Source organism: Pteropus medius, unplaced genomic scaffold, assembly GCF_902729225.1.
Source record: "Pteropus medius unplaced genomic scaffold, Ma_sr-lr_union100, whole genome shotgun sequence".
In the NCBI taxonomy this organism is placed as follows: domain Eukaryota; kingdom Metazoa; phylum Chordata; class Mammalia; order Chiroptera; family Pteropodidae; genus Pteropus; species Pteropus medius.
This window is the reverse complement of record NW_024344378.1, coordinates 26,072,439-26,092,880: the sequence shown is the minus strand read 5'-3', so window position 1 is coordinate 26,092,880 and position 20,442 is coordinate 26,072,439. Positions and strand designations below refer to the sequence as shown.

Genomic DNA, 20,442 nt, shown 5'->3' with positions numbered 1-20,442 from the left:
AATGCAAGAAATCATTTATTTAGTCCCTTCCATGTAATAGGTCTGTCCCCTGAATTTAAAATCGCTGAGTCTAACATGTTACCTTAATAAGAGAAGGGTATGGTGTTGCTTCTTTTTCTAATGCTAAAATTTCAAAATTTGTAGGAATAAATTCATTCTTCGTTGGAAGCTTAAATTTCCCATTCAGGTCAGCATTTTGCCATTTCTAGGTGAATAATGAAAAATACAACAGTTTAAAATAGTCACTTTGCTTAATATCCAGGCAAATATTAAGGAGATAAACATTGCACAGCATTCTTTTCTATCATATATAAAGAGGCTACTCCCAAGATCTACCGATGACTTTTTATGAAACTTGAGGTGGAGTCTCTGGTACTAATCAAGGTTTTATACTTACCTGTCTTTCCTTTTTATACATCTCCAAAATGACCAGCTGAGGTTAAGGAACTATCTGAGACAGTGGAACACTGAGAGGCTAATTGGTTCGTGTGAAGATCACATTTACTTTAGCTCTAAAGAACAGAGAATAATTTGTACAGGGACATTTCCCTCAACTGCTAGGCAATAGGTCATTTACATAAAAGTTAAAATTTCAGCTACACTCAGTTACTTGCATGTGTGGCTTGAAAGCTAGGCTAAAGGAAGCTTTTTTCATTTTAGTATTTCTTCTTAAAGGCCTGGTCCACACCTCTTGCAGATGGCTGTGTGAACTTTCAAGTGAAGCAGTAATTCAAGCACAAGGTTAAGGACAAATTCGAGACAAGTCTGGATTGTGGGACAGGGCTGACAACCTGCAGGCTGGATCTGTTCCATGGGCTAGTGCCAAAAACTAAGTGGGACAGATCACAGGACATCGATTGTTGAACTTTAATTTACAAGACTTTTCATTATTTTTTTTTTAAAGAAAAAAGAAAGAAAGAGAGAAAAAGAAAGGAAGAAAGGAAGGGAGGGAGAGAGAGAGAAAGAGAAAAAGAAAAGAAAAGAAAAGAAAAGAAAAGAAAAAAGAAAAGGAAAGAAAAGAAAAAAAGAAAAAAGAAAAGAAGCAATCAACTGCCAATAATTCTGGGTTCAGTAATTTGGCCTCCAGATGATGTGGCACAGCCTTGCAGCTTCTGCAGTTCTATTTTGGTCCCTGCATTTGTGCCTTTTGGCACTGGGATAGTGGGGATGTTGCCATATTATTTATAAGTAGCAACTGAAGTCTCCAGAATGGCTGGATAATAGGAACTGGCAAACACTTAGCAAGTAATTTCACTGCTGAGCTCCCAGATAAATTTGTTTCTAAAAAATGCACATTCAGGGCAGGGTTGTGATGATCGGAACTTGGTGAATAGGGGTTCTCTCTTGTTTTAGGATTAGTTCAGACCCAGCACTAATTCATGGGAGATCAGCTTTCCTCAGTTTAGCAAGATGGGTATTTTCACACACTAAAGGGCTCCAGTGATCTCCTTCTGTGCCATGAATATGTCAGAGAAGTACCAGCAATAATTTTCTTTCTTAACCTATTTCTTCTTTTTTCTGTATCATTACACAGGTACATTTAAGAAATGCCCATTACTTGAGTTTAACTAGAATCTAATCAGAGCAAGGCTTTCTGGTATTTTCCTATGAATAAAGAACACAACCTCAAAGCTACAGCTACACAGCCAATAAGAACTGAAAAAGAACTGGACAGGTAGATAAGGTTCACGACTACTGACGAATGGAGTAACATACTATCCAAACATACTAATTTCCCTTCAATGACAAAATGAGCAATGATAGAACGTGAGGCATATAATATAGGCCCTCCTAAAGTGAAGACAGCATGAATCCCAGAGACTGCTCCCTGCCTGTCTTCCCGGCGAGATCATGAGCTCTCTGTAGCCCTTGCATCTGTCTTTCATGCTCCCTACTACCATCTCTTCCTGCCTGTCTTGGTATCCTTGCTTCTCTGTGTACTTTGCGGACTTCAATGACCTTCGGCTGAATGAGGCTGGGAGTCTGCCTGACAGCCCTGCTGGTTGACAGGCACATGAGAAGGTGGCCATAGTGGCATGCCTTCATGTAAAACCTAAATTCCAGCTCTCCATCTCCTTGTTCACTCCTCTTAGGACAGTACACATAGCACTGGGCCGTCACTCACCACACCCTGGGCTGTGAGCTGGTTGACCTAGGGAGTTCATGTTCTTGTGTGTCTCTCATAAATCAGGCTTATTCACAAGTGAGTTAACCTTACCTCGATGACTTCATCTGATATAGCTTCTTGTTTGTAGTGGGTTCCGTACCACTCTTCTGTGCGATCAGTTTTTCCTTCGAAAGATTTGGAAACTATTGCAACCCTAGAGATAGGTGTAAAAAGCAAACGGGGGGGGAAAAAAAAACCTATAAACTCACATTGTATATATAAAATTATAGGTCCCGACTCATAAAAATGTAAATGATATCCAAAAATACGTTGGGCCTTTAAGACCCAGTAAATCCTACAAGGCTTAGCTGAAACAGGCGACGTATGTACAGAGGTTCCTGATCACAGTCTCTCTTATCCTTTGGTTGTAGCCCCTCATTTTTAGTGTGGAAAAGTATTTGCAGGAGATTCTTGTCGATATGCTATCATCTAAATTTTTTAAAGAGTAGTAGCTAGAAAAAAAATGTAACAGGTCAGCCATTAAGAAATGTTCAGAGGGAATGAATAGTTGTTATGGCTAGATGGGACCCATTCAGAAATAATAAGAATCCTGAATATATACATTAAAAGGCAATATAGTTCCTAAATAATGAATTCTCAAGAGACTTGTGAATAATCCCTGAGAGAGAAAAGGAGAAGACATCCAAGAATGAGAAGCTTCATAGATAACTATGGTGAATTCAAACAGAATTAGTAGAAAGGGCACAGACCTGGACATCAGAAACTTAGATTCTGGTAGAAAGCTGTGACTCACTTTCTTTGAGATCTTGCCAAAATCAAGGTTAAGATCCAAATTAGGCATGTCTCTGGGTTTTAGTTTCAATACTTTAAAAAAAAAATTCAAACTAGGACTCTACCCTTCCGCTAGTAGAATATAGTGTGATATCAAATCTTATTTTTTAAAGGATACGCACAGAAGAAAGGTGAAAAAAATCTATTGAGACTCAAATCAAACTTAAAGAACAGTGACAGGAAGGCTAAAGTGCAAAGCAAACTGAGGTTCATGAAAATTGGTTAAAAAAATTTTTTTAAAGGGGTTCTTAAAGTAAGAAAAAAATCAAGAAAGGTTAGGCAAAAAGCTCAGCGGATTCAATCAACTTTTACAGAACCCATACTAGCTTGAATTCTGGTAAAGATAAAACACACTTTCTACCTAGAAGGAACTCATAATTCAATAGAATACATGACCTAAAGCAAAATATGATATAGTGATTTCATGTTAGTGGATGACAGGGCTACTAATCTCTCATTTACACCATCTTAGAAAGAAACATGGGTCTGTAGATTGCAAAGGTGGACCAAACAATAGAAAAAAAGGAGTTGGAGCTCAGGATTATGAGTGAGCCAGCTAAGTGATTCAAATGAATTCACATCTCCAACACAGATGAGTCACAAAATCTGATGCTTAGGCAACTAACAAATCCCAGTAGAATTACTCCCATCACCTTTTAGAATTACTGGAAGACAAGAGAAGAGGCAGAAGACTAGGGATGTGCAAATGCTCTAATTTTCAGAAAGGAAAAGGAGTGTAGCCTAAAAACCATAAACCGCTGGATTATGCATTGACCCCTGACAAAATCCTACAGTCAACTGTCAAACATTTAGACAAGAAGACAATTATCACAAGGACATGCATGGACTCACCAAGAATAATACCTCTCCCAAATGATGAATGGATTTATTTATGACTTAAGCAGGGCTTGTGGCAAAGACCCTATCACTGTATTTGTAGGTTTAATATGGTAAAACGGGCACCAAATAACAGGATCAAAAGAGGTGGATGATGATTATCATGGAGTAACAGGTAAACATCTTTGAAAAGGTAAATCAAGTCTCGATGTTCGAAAGAACTTTCTAACAATTAGGACTGGCAAAATACAACTGGGTACCTTGATATTTAATGGGATACCCATCCTTGGAGGAATTTAAGCCGAGGCTGGTTACTACTTTTTGGAGACACTGCAGAAGAGAGACATACCTGACTGTGGTTGGATTAAATGACTTTTAAGGTTCCTTTCATTCTGAAGAATTTTCCTGTTTATTTTCTTGCTTGGTGCAATGTTAACTTTATCTCAGTGGGTATTAAAGAAAGAAATCTTACCCTCGAGCAACCCCAGTCTGGCCTGGCAGCTGGCACTATCTTCCCAGGCTGTTCACTGTATCACTGGCCTGCTGCAGTTAAAATTATAACAGCCACAGAGACCAATTCTACAGAGAAAAAGCACTCTTTTTTCAAAGGTGAAGGTAGAGAGCAGAAAAAGTTCTCAACTCTAATTGCATAAGATATCAAATTTAGAAACAGGAAATTTAAACAGAAGTAAAATGTATGCTCCTGCAAACTCACTCCTACAAAGTATTGCTGGGTCACATTACTGGCTCTAGGGCAGCGAGGATTATATAAACATAATTTAAATCATTTTTCATGCAAAAAAAAAAGCACATCTTTATCAAGTAATATAGTCTTAATAGTGCTATCTTGTATTTGTGTAACACTTTTCAGCTTTGCTAAATCATTTTCCATCAGATAGGAAGATAAATTACTACTGTCATTTTGCAGACGGGCAAGTTTCAAGGAAATTAGATGAGAGCCAGTGTTCACGACATTATGTAAAGTTAACTTTTCATACGTCCCCTTTGCAGGATGTTGAACTCTGAGGTTTCACATTGGCTATTCAATAAACATTGGTTGAAGAAAAAAGTGATCAAAGATCTCATGACTAGTAGGTGACAAAATCACACATAACTGGTTCCTGAAAGCAACCTTAATAATCTAGTGAGCTCTATGATCAAGTTTAAAGCTCTTTTTCCTTGTGCCAATAGGAGGGTTTTTTTTTTTTTTAGAAGGTCTGTCATAAAATTCAGCAAGATTTAGGTTGATTTTTTTTTTTAGAATGTATAAGCTACATTAAGAAAAATACAAATACTTAAACAGTTTTACTTGCTGAAAATGGTTTAGCATGTGTTCTGAGTATTTTTCTTCAGTGTATTTTAATCATGTAAGCAAATGCATAAATAACCTTATGAGCAGAAGTTTTTATCTCAGTGAAGTCTAATTTATTAATGTTTTTTCTTTACTGCTTTTTGTGGTCTAAAAATTCTTTGCCTATTTCAAGGTTTAAAAGACATTTTCTTGTTTTCTTTTAGAAGTTTTATAGTTTTAGCTTTTATATTTAAGTTTATAATCTATCTCAAATTAATGTTTGGGAATAGTGTAAGATAAAGGTCAAGTTTCACCTTTTTTCCATATGGATAATGGAAAATGAAAGAGCATCATGTGTTGAAAGACTCCCAATTTAATTATGCTAATGCCTTCTTCCAAAAAAAAAAAAAATCAATTGACCAACAATGAATGGATAAAGAAAATGTAGCGTATACATATAATAGAATATTATTCAGTATTAAAGGGAAGGAGATCCTGTCACGTGCTACACAGAGATGTACCTTAAGGACATTATGTTAAGTGAAATTAAGATATATTGTATGATTCTACTTACGTTAGGTATCTAAGTAGTCAAAGTTATAGAAAAAGAAAATAAAACGGTTGTAACCAGGGGATGGTGGGAGGGGAAAAGGAGTTGTTGTTTAATGGGCATAGTTTTAGTTTTGCAACATGAAAAGGTTCTGATCTGTTTCACAACAATATGAATATACTTAACATTATTGAATTGTACACCTCATCCTTTTCTTGTTTAGAAAAAAAAGTGCACCTTGCTGCCAGTGTTCATTTAACATCATGTGTAGAAATGCTACATTTTCTAGGATTTGACATCTTCACAATCAAGAAATACTTGATTTTTTTATATTTTATAAAAAAAAATGTTATTAGATAGAATGATGTCATTTGTTTCCCAAAACTATCAATATGCCAGAGTGATGCAAAAATAATAATAAAAGCAAACTTTGGGGGTAATAACAAAAGCAAACTTTGGGGGTAAAGTTAGGACCGTAATTCGCAAGTTATCTTGGAGTGAACATTGCAGCCACAGGCACAGCTACTGAGTACTCTCCGGGCAAATGGGAAATGGGTCAAAAATGATTAAGATGGTAACTTTTATGTTTTTTACCACAGTAAAAAACAAATCAATTGACCATATTTGTGTGGGCCTATTTCTGAATCCTCTGTTCTATTCTAATGATTTATTTGTCTATCCTTAGGTAATATTACAATGTCTTAATTACTATAGCTTTATAGTAAGTCTTCATATTTAGTACTTTAATCCTCCAACTTTTGTGGTTTTTTTTTTTTGTGCAAGAGTGTTCTGGCTAATCTAAGTCTTTTGTATATCCACATGAATTTTGGTATCAGCTTACCAATTTCTAAAAGAAAAAAAAAAGCCTACTAAGATTTTGATTGTGATTACGCTGGGTCTGTGAATCAGACTGGAGAAGACTAACACCTTAATATCAAGTCTTCTAATCTATGCACAAGGTCTTTAATTTCTTTCTTCTCTTTATTAAAAATTATTGGGGTGACAATGATGTATAAAATCCATTAAGTTTCAAGTATACAATTCAACAGTATGTTGTATATACACTGCATTGTTTTCACTACTCATAGTTAAATTTCCTTCTGTCACCAAATATTTGACCCCTTTCACCCCTCTCTTCCTTTCCCCTCTCCACTTCCCTCTGGTAACCACTAATCCACTGTCCATGTCCATGAGTCTCCGTTTGTTTGTAATGTTTGTTGGTTGCTTTTAGATTTATATCCCACATATGAGTGATATCATGTGCTTTTCAACTTTTGCTATTAAGTTGAGCATCTTTTCATATATCTATTGGCCATTTGTATGTCTTCTTAGAAGTATCTATTCAGGTCCTTCAGGTCTGCCAATTTTTTAATTGCATTATTTTTGTTGTTGTTATTATTGAGTTGTATGAGTTCTTTGTATATTTTGGATATTGGGCCTTTATCAGAGGCAATGTGTGCAAATATATTCTCTCACTCAGTTGGTTGCCTCTTTGCCCTGTTGATGGTTTCTTTGGCTGTGCAGAAGTTTTTTAGTTTGATATAGTCCCATTCATTTATTTTTGCTTTAACTCCCCTTGTCTTTGAGATCAAATTCATAAAATCTTCTTTAAGTCCAAGGTCCATGAGTTTAGTTCTTAGGTTTTCTGCTATGCAATTTACTGTTTCAGGTCTTATATTCAGGTCCTTGATCCATTTTGAGATAATTTTAGTGTACGGTGATAGACAACAGTCTAGTTTCCTTCTTTTGTATGATGTTTTCCAGTTTTCCCAGCACCATTTATTGAAGAGGCTTTTCTTTCTCCATTGTAAGTTTTTGGCTCCTTTGTCAAAAATTATTTATCCATGTACACGGGGGTTTACTTCTGGACTCCCAATTCTGTTCCACTGGTGTGTGTGTCTGTCTTTCTGCCAATACCATGCCACTTTGATTACTGTTGCTTTGTAGTATAATTTGAAGTCAAAAAGAGTGACACCTCCAATCCTGTTCTTTTTTCTAGGATTGCCCTGGCTATTCAGGGTCTTTTATGCTTCCATACAAATCTGATGACTTTTTTGTTCTACTTCCTTAAAAAATGCCAATGGGATTTTGATGGGGATTGTATCAAATCTGTATAATGCTTTTGGTAATAAGGTCATTTTAACTATATTGATTCCTCCAATCCGAGAACACGGAATATCTTTCCATTTCTTTGTGTCTTCTTCAATCTCTTTTAATAGTGTCTTATAGTTTTCATTGTATAGGTCCTTCCCATGTTTCATTACGTTTATTCCTAGGTAATTTATTCTTTTTGTTGCAACTGCAAAGGGATTTTTTTTTTCATTTCTTTTTCTGAAAATTCATTATTAGAGTATAGGAATGCTATGAATTCTTGAATACTGATTTTGCATCCTGAAACTTTACTGTATTTATTATTTCTACTATTGTACTAGTAAAGTCTTTAGGGTTTTCTATATAGAGAATCATGTCATCTGCAAAAAGTGACAATATGACTTCTTCATTCCCTGTTTGGATGCCTTTGATTTCTTTCTCTTGCCTTATTGCTCTCACTAGGACTTCCTATTATTCAATGTCATATTGAATAATAGTGGTGATAGCAGACAGCTTTGTCTCAGTCCTGATCTTAGGGGGCAGGTTTTTAGTTTTACACCATTAAATATAATGTTAGCTGAGGGTTTGTCATACATTGCCTTTATTTTGTTGCGGTACTTTCCTTCCATATCCATTTTATTAAGTGTTTTAATCATAAATGGATGCTATATCAAAGGCTTTTTCTGCATCTATTAATATAATCATATGATTCTTATTCTTTCGTTTATGTGGTGTATTACATTAATCAATTCATGCATGTTAAAACCATCCCTGTGCCCTTGGGATGAAGCCCACTTGATCGTGGTGTATAATCTTTTTAACGTGTTGTTGTATTCAATTTGCCAAAATCTTACTTAGGAATTTTGCATCTGTGTTCATGAGAGATATTTGTGTTATCTTTACCCGGTTTTAGTATCAGAGTAATATTGGCCTCATGAAATGAATCAGGAAGTATTGTCTCTTCTTTGATTTTTTTGGAAGAATTTGAAAAGAATAGGTATTAAATCTTCTTTGTCTGGTAGAATTTACTGGTGAAGTCATCTGATCCTGCACTTTTACTTTGGGGGAGGTTTTTGATGATTGTTTATACTTCCATACTGCTGATCAGTCTATTTAGATTTTCCAGTTCTTCATGATTTAGTCTAGGAAGCTTGTCCATTTCTTCTAGGTTATTAAATTTGGTGTCATATAACTTTTCATAGTATTCTCATATGATCTTTTGTATTTCAGTGGTATTTGTCTTAAGTTCTCTTTCTGTTTGTGTCTTTTTTTTTTCCTTTAGTGAGTCTAGCCAAGAGTTTGTCAGTTTTATTAATCTTCTCAAAGAACCAGATCTTTGTGGCATTAATTTCTTCTACTGTCATTTTGTTCTCAATTTCATTTAATTCTGCTCTAATTTTAATTATTTCCTTCCTTCCACTAACTTTGTGCTTCATTTGTTCTTCTTTTCTAGGCTGTAAGATATAGTGTTATGCTGCTTATTTGGGCTCATTCCTGATTTTTTAGACCTGTAATAGTATGAACTTTCTTCTTATTACCACTTTTGCTGTGTCCCAAAAGTTCTGATATGCTGTACTTTCATTCCCATTTGTTTCTATGTATCTCTTGATCTCTCTTTTTATTTCTTCTATGACTCAATTGTTCTTCAGTAGCATGTTGTTTAATCTCCATGTATTTGTGATTCTTCCCACTTTCTTATTACAGTTGATCTCCAGCTTTAAAGCATTATGATCAGAGAATATGCTTGGTATGATTTCAAACTACTTATATTTGTTTAGGCTAGTTTTGTGTTCCAGCATGTGGTCTATCCTTGAGAATGTTCCACGTGTACTAGAGAAGAATGTATAAGCAGCTGTTTTGGCATGAAAGGCTCTGTAAATGTTGATCATAGTCAACTGGTTTAATGTATCATTTACAGATGTTATTTCCTCATTGATTTTGTTTGAATAATCTATCCATATCCAACAGTGGGGTAATTAGGTCCCCTAATACAATAGTGTTTTGTCAGTTTCTTTTAGTTCTGTTAGTAGTTGCTTTATATATTTTGGGGCTTCCTGAATAGGAACATAGATATTAATAAGTGTTATGTCTTCTTCATGTATGGTTCCTTTTATCATTGTGAAGTGTCCATCAGTTATCTCTCTCTACCTTTTTTATCTTGAAGTCTATTTCATCAAATATAAATACAGTGACACTCACTTTCTCTGGATGCCATTTGTTTGAAATATTGTTTTCCACTCTTTCACTTTGTCTATATTTGCCTTTGCAGCTGTAATGTGTCTCTTGAAGGCAGGCAGCATATGTTTGGGTTTTGTTTTTTTGATCCAATCTGCAACTCTGTGCCTTTATTGGTGAGTTCAGTCCATTTACATTTAAGGTGATTATTGAAGTATGAGATTTTCCTATAACCACTTTATCTTTTGTTTTCTGGTAGCTTGGTGTTTCCACTGTTTCTCCATCCTTGTGATTCTGTCTGTTATTTTAATTTGGTGGGGTTTTGTGGATTTTCCCTCTGGTCTATCTTGTTTTATATTATGTTCTGGATTTTTGATGATAATTAAGATTATGTAAAGGATGGTTACATATATACGGTGGTCCATTTTCTTCCACATGAGCTTTATTTCATGTCTCCTTTTAAGGTTATACTACCCCGTTCTTAATAAGGGTTGCACTATTCTGCTTCTATCTGTTAGTTGTCTTACTCATACTTATGTATTATTTTTGTCCTTTTATTTAAAGTGGAATGAACTTCAGGCCTTGTAGCAGAGAATTCCCTCAACTTTTGTATACCTGTAAAGGTCTTTATTTCTCCTTCATATCTAAAAGAAGTCTTTGCTGGATATATTATTCTTGGCAGGTAGTTCCTTTCACTTAATAGTTTGAATATTTAGTTCCACTCCTTTCTTGCCTGTAAGGTTTGTGCTGAGAAGTCCGAAGATAGTCTAATGGGTTTTCCTTTGTCTCCTTTTCCCTGACTGCCTTGAAAATTCTTTGTCATTAACTTTTTTATGGTTTATTGAGGTAACATTGGTTAATACAATTATATAATTTTCAGGTGTACATTATAATTTGACATCTATATATTCTATTGTGTTTACCACCCCTAAAGTCCAGTTTCCTTCAGCTACCATATATTTTGTCATTAATTTTGCACAATTTTAATATAATGTGTCTTGGAGAAGGCCTTTTTGGGTTGAGATAACTGGGGTTCTATTTGCTTCTTAGATTCAAAGATCCAGCTCATTCCTTAGATTTGGGAAATTCTCATCAATTATTAGTTTGAATATGCTCCTTCTCCTTCTGGTATACCCATTATTCTTATGTTGCTTTTCTTGATGGCATCGGATAGTTCTTGTACAGTTCTTTTATATTTTTTTCATTCTCAGGTCTCTCTCTTCTTCTTTTTGAGTCATTCATTACCAGATTTCTGTCTTTGATATCACTGATTCTTTCTTCTATCTGGTCAGCTCTGTTTCCTAAGCTTGCTATTTCATTCTTCATCTCTTTTAATGTGCTCTTCATCTCCAAAAGTTCTATTTTGTTCTTTTTTAGGTTTCAGTCTCCTTACTAAAAAATTCATTTTGTTGGTCTATTTTGATCCTAAGTTATTGGAATTGTCAATTAGATTTTTCATGCATCTCATTGAGTTTTTTCAGAAGTACCATCCTGAATTCTCTGTCATTTAAATTGCATATTTCTATGTCTTTAAGCTTATTTTCTGGAGATTTTTCTCTTTCTTTCTGAGCTGCCTTGTCACCTTGATTGTTCATGGTGTTTGATGGACTATTTCTCCACCTGGGCATTAATGGGAGTGTATTCTGCCTTTTTTTTTTTCTTCCAGAAAGAACATTATATAGAGGTGTCTCTGTATAATAAAACTTAGCCTGTTGATAAGAAGGTACTTTTCTTTTGACTTCCAGTAGGTGGCATCTAAGCATCTTGGATCTCTGCTTTGAGGCTAATGCCTTTTTTTCCTGTGATAAATATTCGAGTCACGATAGCTACCCTCAGCCCCAGTCTGACAGTGGATTTTTGTTTCAGTACCATTTATTCAAATTCCCGTGGGGGCTCCATGGTGCTAGGTCTGGGAGCAGATGGGGTGGGAGGAGATGGGGTGGAAGGAGGACACACTCTGGGTTGGTGGGTAGGGGTTGCTGCTCGTGTCCATGTCTCAGCCTTCCACTTTGCAACCCGGGCGGCTAAGACACAGCTGTTGCCCCTCCACACTTAGTTCATATTCAGTTCACAATCAGGTCCCCTCGGTCTCAGTGCCTGACTGTAGTACTGGCCATGGTTTATGTTTCAGTACTGGTTATGCAAATTCTCGTGGGGCTACACAGTGCTAGGTCTGGGAATATGTGGGGCGAGGGGGCACTCAGGGTGGTAGGGGTGGCACTGCCAGGCCTTTCCTTGTACACTGTCAGTTTCTGTGATATGAGAACTGTGTCTTGATCACTTTGTAATTTCTCTTGAGCTGGCCATAATGGCATTCACGGAAAGTATGATTATGGAGGCTGGAAGGTTCAACATTTGTGGGTTAGGCCAGGAGGCTGGAAACCCAGAAGTCAATGCTGCAGTTCAAATCCGAAGGCTGTCTATTGTTAGAATTTCATTTCACTCAGGGGAGGTCGGTCTGTTGTTCTGTTTAAGTCTTCAGCTGATTGGATGAGGCCCACTGGCCTCATGGCGCTCCACAAGCCTGAGCTGGCAGATACACGACGTGCGCTTGACGACACAGCCCCTCTTTAATTTCTCTTGGTACTGTTTTGTAGTTTTTTTGTGTAGAGGTCTTGTTTAATTGGTTAAATTAATTACTTATTATTTTGTTCTTGTTCAATTAATTTTTTACATTAAAATATTATTTTGAAATAATTATAAATTTATAGGAAGTTGCAAAAATAGTACAGGGAAGTGCTGTGTGCTCTTCACTCAGTTTATCTCAATTGCTACATCATCAAAATTATAGTACAATATGAAAACTAGGAAACTGACATTGTTACAATGTGTGTATAGTTCTATGTCATTTTATCACCTGTATAGATTTGTGTAACCACTAATAATATTTCTGTTAATCTTCTCATTGTTTGTTGCTAGACTATGTCTGAAAATTTTCAAACAAAGATAACTAGAAAAAAAAGACTGATAGAGTAGTTCTTTCAGAAGGATTTTTTTCTTCAAAAAGTTCTACCAGATGGTTGATTTTATTCAAAAAATAATTGTGTCAAAAACATACTTATGCAATCACCAAGTTCCCAGGAGAATTTTGGACATATGTGCTTGACAAAGGAGAAAAATTAAAAATACAAAATATGTGCTGATCAAGTATATTCTATTATTTGATTCTAGAAAACTATAAATTAAATTTAATTTTAAGGCAGACATATCATGGGGTAGCTCATAATCTCTTTAGGGCTGACCCTCTTCTAATAGGAATACCTGTTACTGTAAAAATCCTCCAACTTTTGATCTCCTGGTTAACAACTGGTTGGTCAGAAGAATTCTGAGATTACAATCCTGACTTTCACACACACACAAAAAAGAGGGTGTCCTCACTTGCTTCTAAAATCAGATAGGTGAGCTGATACCGTGAGCATTTGAGGTAAGATGAAGCCAGATTAAGACAATCTATTACTTATTCATGATAATGAAATTATGATTATGTTTAAAAAAAAGTCTTCATGTTTTAGAGATACTGCCTCAAAACGATTCAGTGTAGAGGAAGGATAAGTGAGGAAGGGTGGGTAATGATAAAAAAGACTGGTCATGTACCAATTGTTGAAGTTTGATATTGCTTCATTATTCTATTCTCTATACTTTTGTAATCATGTTTGATAAAAAGTTTTAAAACATTTTACTCACAATTTCAAATTTTCAGATTCTGATCATTATTAAAAATTGAATATGTAACAGTAAAATCTGTAGAGTGACTCACCGGACATTTTCTGGTCTGAGTTTATCGAGAACCATCTCTATTAAATCGGGTCTAAATTCTTCCAGTAAATATTCAGCTGTGAGTACTTCTTCTAGGGGATAATACTTTAAAAAAGACAATAAAAATAAATAAATAAATAAATAAATGGATAAATAAATAAATAAATAAAATGTGCAAGGCTAACTTATTAAAAAGTAAACAGATCTCTAATACATCAAATCCATTATTTTATACCCCCCTCTTTCCTTCAATTAAATTTTATTCCACTAGAATATTTTCTCAATCTTTTCTCTTTACAACTACACTTTAAGCAGTTTCATATTGTGGCATATAGTTAATTCCCAAATACACTTACATTATAGAGAGCAAAATCGCAATTTTTTCCAGGAAGGAATATGAGTACTATTTCTGGCTAAAAACTGAGTTCTTGGTAATGAAGAAAATTTGATGGTTAAATGCTGACACCTATAGGACTCTTAATATAAAGTACATGTGTTTTTATGAACAGAATTTTCCTCTTAAATTTCCATGAATGAAATCAGACAAGCACTTAGAAAGTTGATATTGGGGGAAAATGGTTTATATTTTCAGCTAATGTAGAAAATAATGTAGAAGATGCTTTTTAGTAAGAGCAACTTTTAATATACTGAGACAGAATGATTTATTTAACAAATATTTAATGAACACCTACTCTGTACCAGGCATTGTTCTAGGTGTTGCTGTGGACACAATGGTAGGTACGATAGATGATGTCCCTGTTCTCTAAGGAGCTTATATTCTAACCGGGAGGGAGGCAGACAATAAACGGATACTGTCATTATATTGATAGGTGCTATGAAGAAAATTGAAAAGGGGAAAGGGTATGATTGGGAGGTCAGGGAAGGTCTATATGCAGAGGAGACATCTGAGTGGAGACCCAAAGGAAAAGAAGAACCTAGCCATGCAAAGATCAGAGAGTGTTCCAGGTAGGGAAAACACCAAATATAAAGGCCCTGAGAGGGAGGAATAAACTTAGTGCTCAAAGATTAGGTGAACAGTATCACTGAAGTAGAATGAGAATAGGAGAAGTGGGCTGGGGAGTGGTATGGAATAGGATCAGATAGGCTGGGGTTAGATCACCTTGAAGGCCAAGGTAAAATTTTGGATTTTATTCTAACTCTGATGAGAAACCACTGAAGGACTTGACACAGGAATGAAACAATCTGATTTTGGTTTTCACAAGATCACTGAGGCCAGGAAAATAAACTATGGTGGGACAATAAAGAAAACAGGGAATCCAGGTAAGAGACTATGATGGTAGTCCAGGTAAGAAATAGTGGTAGTTCAGACTAGGGTGGTAGCAATGGAAATAGAGAAAAGTGAATGATCTATAGCTTTAACATAATTAGCAACTGATACACTGTAGGACTGAAAAATATTTAAAGCCAATAAGCAAAATGCCTATGTAATTAAAAATATTACAAATGATAATTTTTAGGATAGAAATTAAGATTTTTTTTAAGCATGTTTTGACATCAAGGTTTGCCTGATTGCTACAAAGTCTAAAATTTTATACTGCAGCTTCAATTTTTATCATTTATGTCGTACTGTAAGTAAGATATGCAGGATCTCTGAAATGCTCTACAAACCAATATATACAGTAAAATAACAGCAAACTTACATGCAATATTCCAGCGATCTTAGAGGTATAACCTCGTGGCCTCTCTTTATCTTTAAACCTAAAAGCAACAGCATTCAAGTCCTAAAATGGGAAGTTAATCCAAATAGACATAAGTTAAGTATTATTTTAAAATACCTTTTTTTTAGTGTTTGGTTTGCACTCTAGACTTTCTACTCCATATTCAGTTTTATTACACTTTCTATAAAATTGCTATGCTGGATTTAGAAATGTATAGAACATGAATGAAAATAACAAATATAGAATATGATTCTAAAGCCAAATTAGTCAAAGAATTAGGAAAACTGTGTGGAAAAACCTTGTGAGATCCAACAGTTGCACAGATGATGATTTTGTTAACCCATTCAGAGAATTGCACACAGATTAGAATTTACTGTCATAAATTTCAGAGATTATATCTTGAAATTTTACCTAGATAAAGACGATTTCTCTCACCCTAAACTATATTTCAGAATTTTGATAGGCCTTAAATATAAAGTACATATATTTTTTAAACCCTTTTAAAAGACTTAAAATTTTTGAAAGACAAATACCTTTTGTTTTATGCAAAAAAAGAATCAAAAGAAAAAAGAAAAAAAGATAGCCAAGCTTTTCCATATATAGAATAATAAAATCACTTTTAAGATCACGATCATATATAAAACAATTCATTCTTTCCTTGAGAGTTTCCTACAGATTTTTATAACCAGATCTGAAAATGATGGAGCTCATGCAGCTTCAGGCACAGTAAAGTAAGCCCTGATAGATACAAGCTCAAGAAAGTGTTGGCTTTCTTCTGAGGGATAGAAAAGCAATTCAGTTTCTTCCCTTTTCCCTCCTGAAAAAGGCTATATGATGTCTTAACTCTCAGCTGTGCCCCAGGCAGCCAATCAGACTAGTACAGCTAAACCTTAACTAAAGTTACTATGCATTGCAAAATTTTACTTAGATTAGGAGAAAAAACTTCAAGTTTCACTGGGTTTTAAATTTAAATTAATTCACATATATATGTTTTCTGAAAATTTTCCTTAAGAAAAATTTTGGCGAAACAAAAGTACCTTGCACTCTTGGAAAACCCATTCTTGAGGTCCTTCTGCACGTAACTTCTGAATGTATTGAAACATGTGCAAAATTATATCTTCAACATGTACTGGAAAAAAGGGGCACACTTAAAAACCATTCAGTCCTCAAATCCTTTAAAGCAGTGAGCTCACTCCTAAGGTAAAGCCAGGTAAGGAGAAGAGGGTCCCTCTTAGAAAGGAAGTTCTCACCTCCCTGAGCCTGGGTTTTAAGGTCCCACACACATGGCCCTCCAGGCTCTGGGATATGTGACAGAGGGGCTTTGGGGCAGTAAATGAGTAAATGAAAAGCCAAGTCCACATTCTACAAGTGTGACATAATGATCAGTCGTTAAGGTGGGAAAATCAACCATGAAATGAAGGCCATGTTACACATGAAAAATACAATGGATAAATCGTATGAATTAAAGTGTTTATAGCTTTACAACATAAAAGAGATCCACAACATAAAGAAGTTAAAAAAATAATAAATCATATGAAGTTAAAATTTATTCAAAAACAAAAAAGTCAATACTTACATAATCCTTCCTCAGTCAGGTCCACGTTAATGATAAAAAACATAAAACCTCGGGCTCCTTCCTTCTGCCCGCCAACAAGAGTATTTACCCAACCTGTAACATTCAAAGGACATCAACATGAATGCATGGATAGCTTCTTCTAAGATAAAGAATTTTTTATAAATTCATAGTGTATGTTCCCACAAGAACAGACCTCTTACAGAAAACAGTGGGGAAAAAAAATTAGAAAAAAGTTCAGAAAAGCAGTTTCGAACACTGCAAAAGACTCAAGGGATTTTTGGGTTGGGAGCTTTCCTTGGGACTCGTCAAGTCAGTTCCCAAATTGAGAGTAGATATCACTGTGCATAAATGTTATGTAAATGCAGAGTCTGAGCTGAGAGGGGCTTTAGAAATCATCTACTGACTAGATCTTAGTCACCGTCTGGTTTGATGGATAAGAACAGGCAAATAAATAATGGGTACTAATGTTTCACAGAAATGGTAAAGAATATCCAATGTGAGCTTGCATTTTTTTAACTCCTTTTTTATTTAAAACATGCACCACAATATTTTGTGAAATATCTAAACTTCACTGCTCAATACTAAGGAGTAAAACAAATTATATATATTAAAAAACAAAACAAAACAAAAAAACAACAAAGCAAAAAAACAAAGCACACTATCAACCACCATCTCATCCTCTCTTAAATCCAAAACCAGTCTCACCCAAAACTGTTCTTTCACAGGAAATATTTAAGAGAAATGACAGCCAGAGTAAAAAGATATGGTGGGTACTACACTCAGAAGCTGGTGCCCAAGAGACTTACCCTTGGATTTGAGTTCTGATAACAGACTTCCAGGACCTTCATGCCCAATGAGATGACCAAGATAATGACCAGGATTTGATTTGTAGTATTTCTGAAGGTCAGGTATGGGAAATGTCACATAAAGATTCCTAATATCCTTAATGGGTACTATTTTGTAAATTTGCTGGGGGAAAAAAAAAATCACAAAAGATTCACTATGTACAACTCCTACTATATAAAATATTAACAAACTATGAATAATACCAATTTTCATGGAAGAATCCCAAATTCAGGAGAGAATCAACTGCCAGAGAAAATCATACTGACTATAAAGAAATAAATGACCCAGCCTCTTTCTTAGTGTAATGTCATATAGTTGGTATGTAGTCTGTGTTTGGTCCCCTGGGCCACGCAGCTACATACTCTGGATGCTTGCCTTCTGGCACTACAGCATAGCTTTTACAGGCTACAGCTACCAAAACTACCGTTAGCAAGCAAAGATCAGACCAAATTGGTATCTTTTTGGTAATACATGTTCCTAGCAAATGTGAAATTGATTATCCAGATAAATATTAAAAATTCCATCTGCTCTTTGGTAAACTAGGTATATATTAAGTCCATTAATTAAAAAAAAGAAAAGAAAAGAAATATATATGCTCTTACTTTAAGGTGTTCTTCCTGGAAAGGGTGTTCAGGGAATTCTGGCAATGGGACATTTTTGTTTTCTACTTCAGAAAATAACTTTACCACTAGATTAGTCAAGTCGTCTAAAGATTCTACAAGAAAACAGATAATGAAAACAGAACTTAACCTAATCGCAACATATGACAAGTAGCATTCAAGACCTTAGGATCATATATATGTGTATAATATCACTACATTGTATACCTTAAACTTCCACAATGTTATATGTCAGTTATGTCTCAATAAAGGTGGCAGGGGTGGGGGAGGGAACCTTAGGATCTCCTGAAAAATCTCAGGAAAGGAAAACTTAGAATTAAGAAACTGCTTTTGATAAAATTGTAGCACTCAGTTAAGTCCTACCAACACCTATAACTTCTATAACTGCTAAGCAATACTGAAGATTATACATCATGTGTCTGGCTCTGTATCTTTAAAAACCTATTTCTCAAATGTTATCTTGCAATAAATTTAAAAGACATATTAGAAACAATAATATACTAATTAGGTGCATTTGGAAACTGACTATTTTATCTACGATTCCCAATAGGTATATACTAAATCGTCAGCTAATATATTGTGATTCAGTTTATAAATAGAAGTCTACACCCGTTGATAAAAGTCAAACCTTAGAATTTGAAAGTGATTGATTTTATGAGGGAATAGAATGAAATGGTGAAAAGAATCTTGGGTTGGGGGATCAGGGAATTTAGATTCTAACCCCAGCTTTACCAAGCCACCATGGCAACTGACTACTTGGACAAAGTGCTTAACTAGTCCAGGTTCTGTAAAATGAGAAAGTTGGCTAGGATGATCAAAAGTTTCTTCTAAGGTCTCACATTAAATGATTCTGTATCATAACATACCAAACTCAAAGGCTTTTAATGGCCACTTAAATGAAGTTCTGCTATGTTATTACCTACCTACATTTTTAAATAGAGTTATACTTGCAAAAGTTTATAAAGTTATATGTATAAGATGTTCACTGCAGCACTATTATAACAGCAACAAAAACTGAAAATGACCTAAACATTTATCAGTGTGTGGATGTTATGAAACATTTGTACATTGGAATTTTATGCAGCGGCTAATGAGGGATATATATATATATATATATATATATATATATATACGCTAATATAAAAATATCTCAAAGCTCTATTAAATGAAAACTAACAGGCCATGTAGTAGAATCTCACTTAATTTTTTAAAAAAATACATATATGTAAGTATATTAACAAAATTCTACTTTTGGAAGCATAACAAAATGACTTAAGGTGATTATTTTTGAAGAGAGGACACAGTGGTCATAGGATGAGATGAGGAAGAAGATTTTGATTTCTATTTTATACCTTTCTCTGTTGGATGAAATTTTTTCTGTGTATACATATTACTATTATTCTAAAAAGAAAAAAGTGAAAAGGGGTTATCTTTTTATAAACAAGATAACCACTTGCCTTGATTCTGTCTCAAAAATAGGCTATTTGTAAATGGTATAAACGTTCATCAGTTGTTACTGTCAGGAAGCATGTGGATCAAATAAGAAATTTCCCTTGATATTCTATGACAACATTTTGAACTTTTCCATGAACTCTTTAGAGAGCACCTAATCACTATTTGAGAATTGCCTTTATATAGTATGAAATTCTCTTCTAGGACTATGAATGTGGGCATTTGCACTTTATTTATAAAATAAATATTTTTTTACTTCAAATTTTTTTGACATGTACGAAGGACCTCAAAATGTCCAGAACCAAATAAAAGGCAGACCAGTGGCTGCTTGTCATATAGCAAATGAACTCAGGAATGAAGCAGGTATATTTGGAGTGAGAGACGTCAGAGCTAACTCTGACATAAAGAGACACAGATGGGACACGTGACCTGAAACAAGATGGCAGTCAACAAAAGTCTGTTGACTTGAAGTGCTGGTGACAGCGAGGCTCTTTAGAGCAAGGTTCTACCAGGCATGCCTTTCGAGTATTTCTAGCATACAAGCATAAATTCCCAATGTAGCTTTTTAAAGGTAAGATGGCTATACAATACTCCACAGTCTGTCTTCACC

The 20,442-nt window shown here is 34.9% G+C and overlaps 1 protein-coding gene across 2 annotated transcripts in view; it reads right to left on the bottom strand.

Annotated features, from left to right (window-relative positions):
- The window catches only part of IDE (insulin degrading enzyme), a 97,146-nt gene that overhangs the window by 22,994 nt on the left and 53,710 nt on the right, over positions 1-20,442 (bottom strand). For both annotated transcript variants that reach the window (XM_039871727.1, XM_039871726.1), the window contains exons 6-13: positions 18,363-18,475; positions 17,721-17,883; positions 16,915-17,007; positions 16,376-16,467; positions 15,321-15,401; positions 13,661-13,764; positions 2,219-2,321; positions 83-205 (exon numbers count right to left, since the gene is read on the bottom strand). In XM_039871727.1, the coding sequence (XP_039727661.1) occupies positions 83-205; positions 2,219-2,321; positions 13,661-13,764; positions 15,321-15,401; positions 16,376-16,467; positions 16,915-17,007; positions 17,721-17,883; positions 18,363-18,475 (872 nt within the window). The remainder of the gene's footprint in view (positions 1-82; positions 206-2,218; positions 2,322-13,660; positions 13,765-15,320; positions 15,402-16,375; positions 16,468-16,914; positions 17,008-17,720; positions 17,884-18,362; positions 18,476-20,442) is intronic.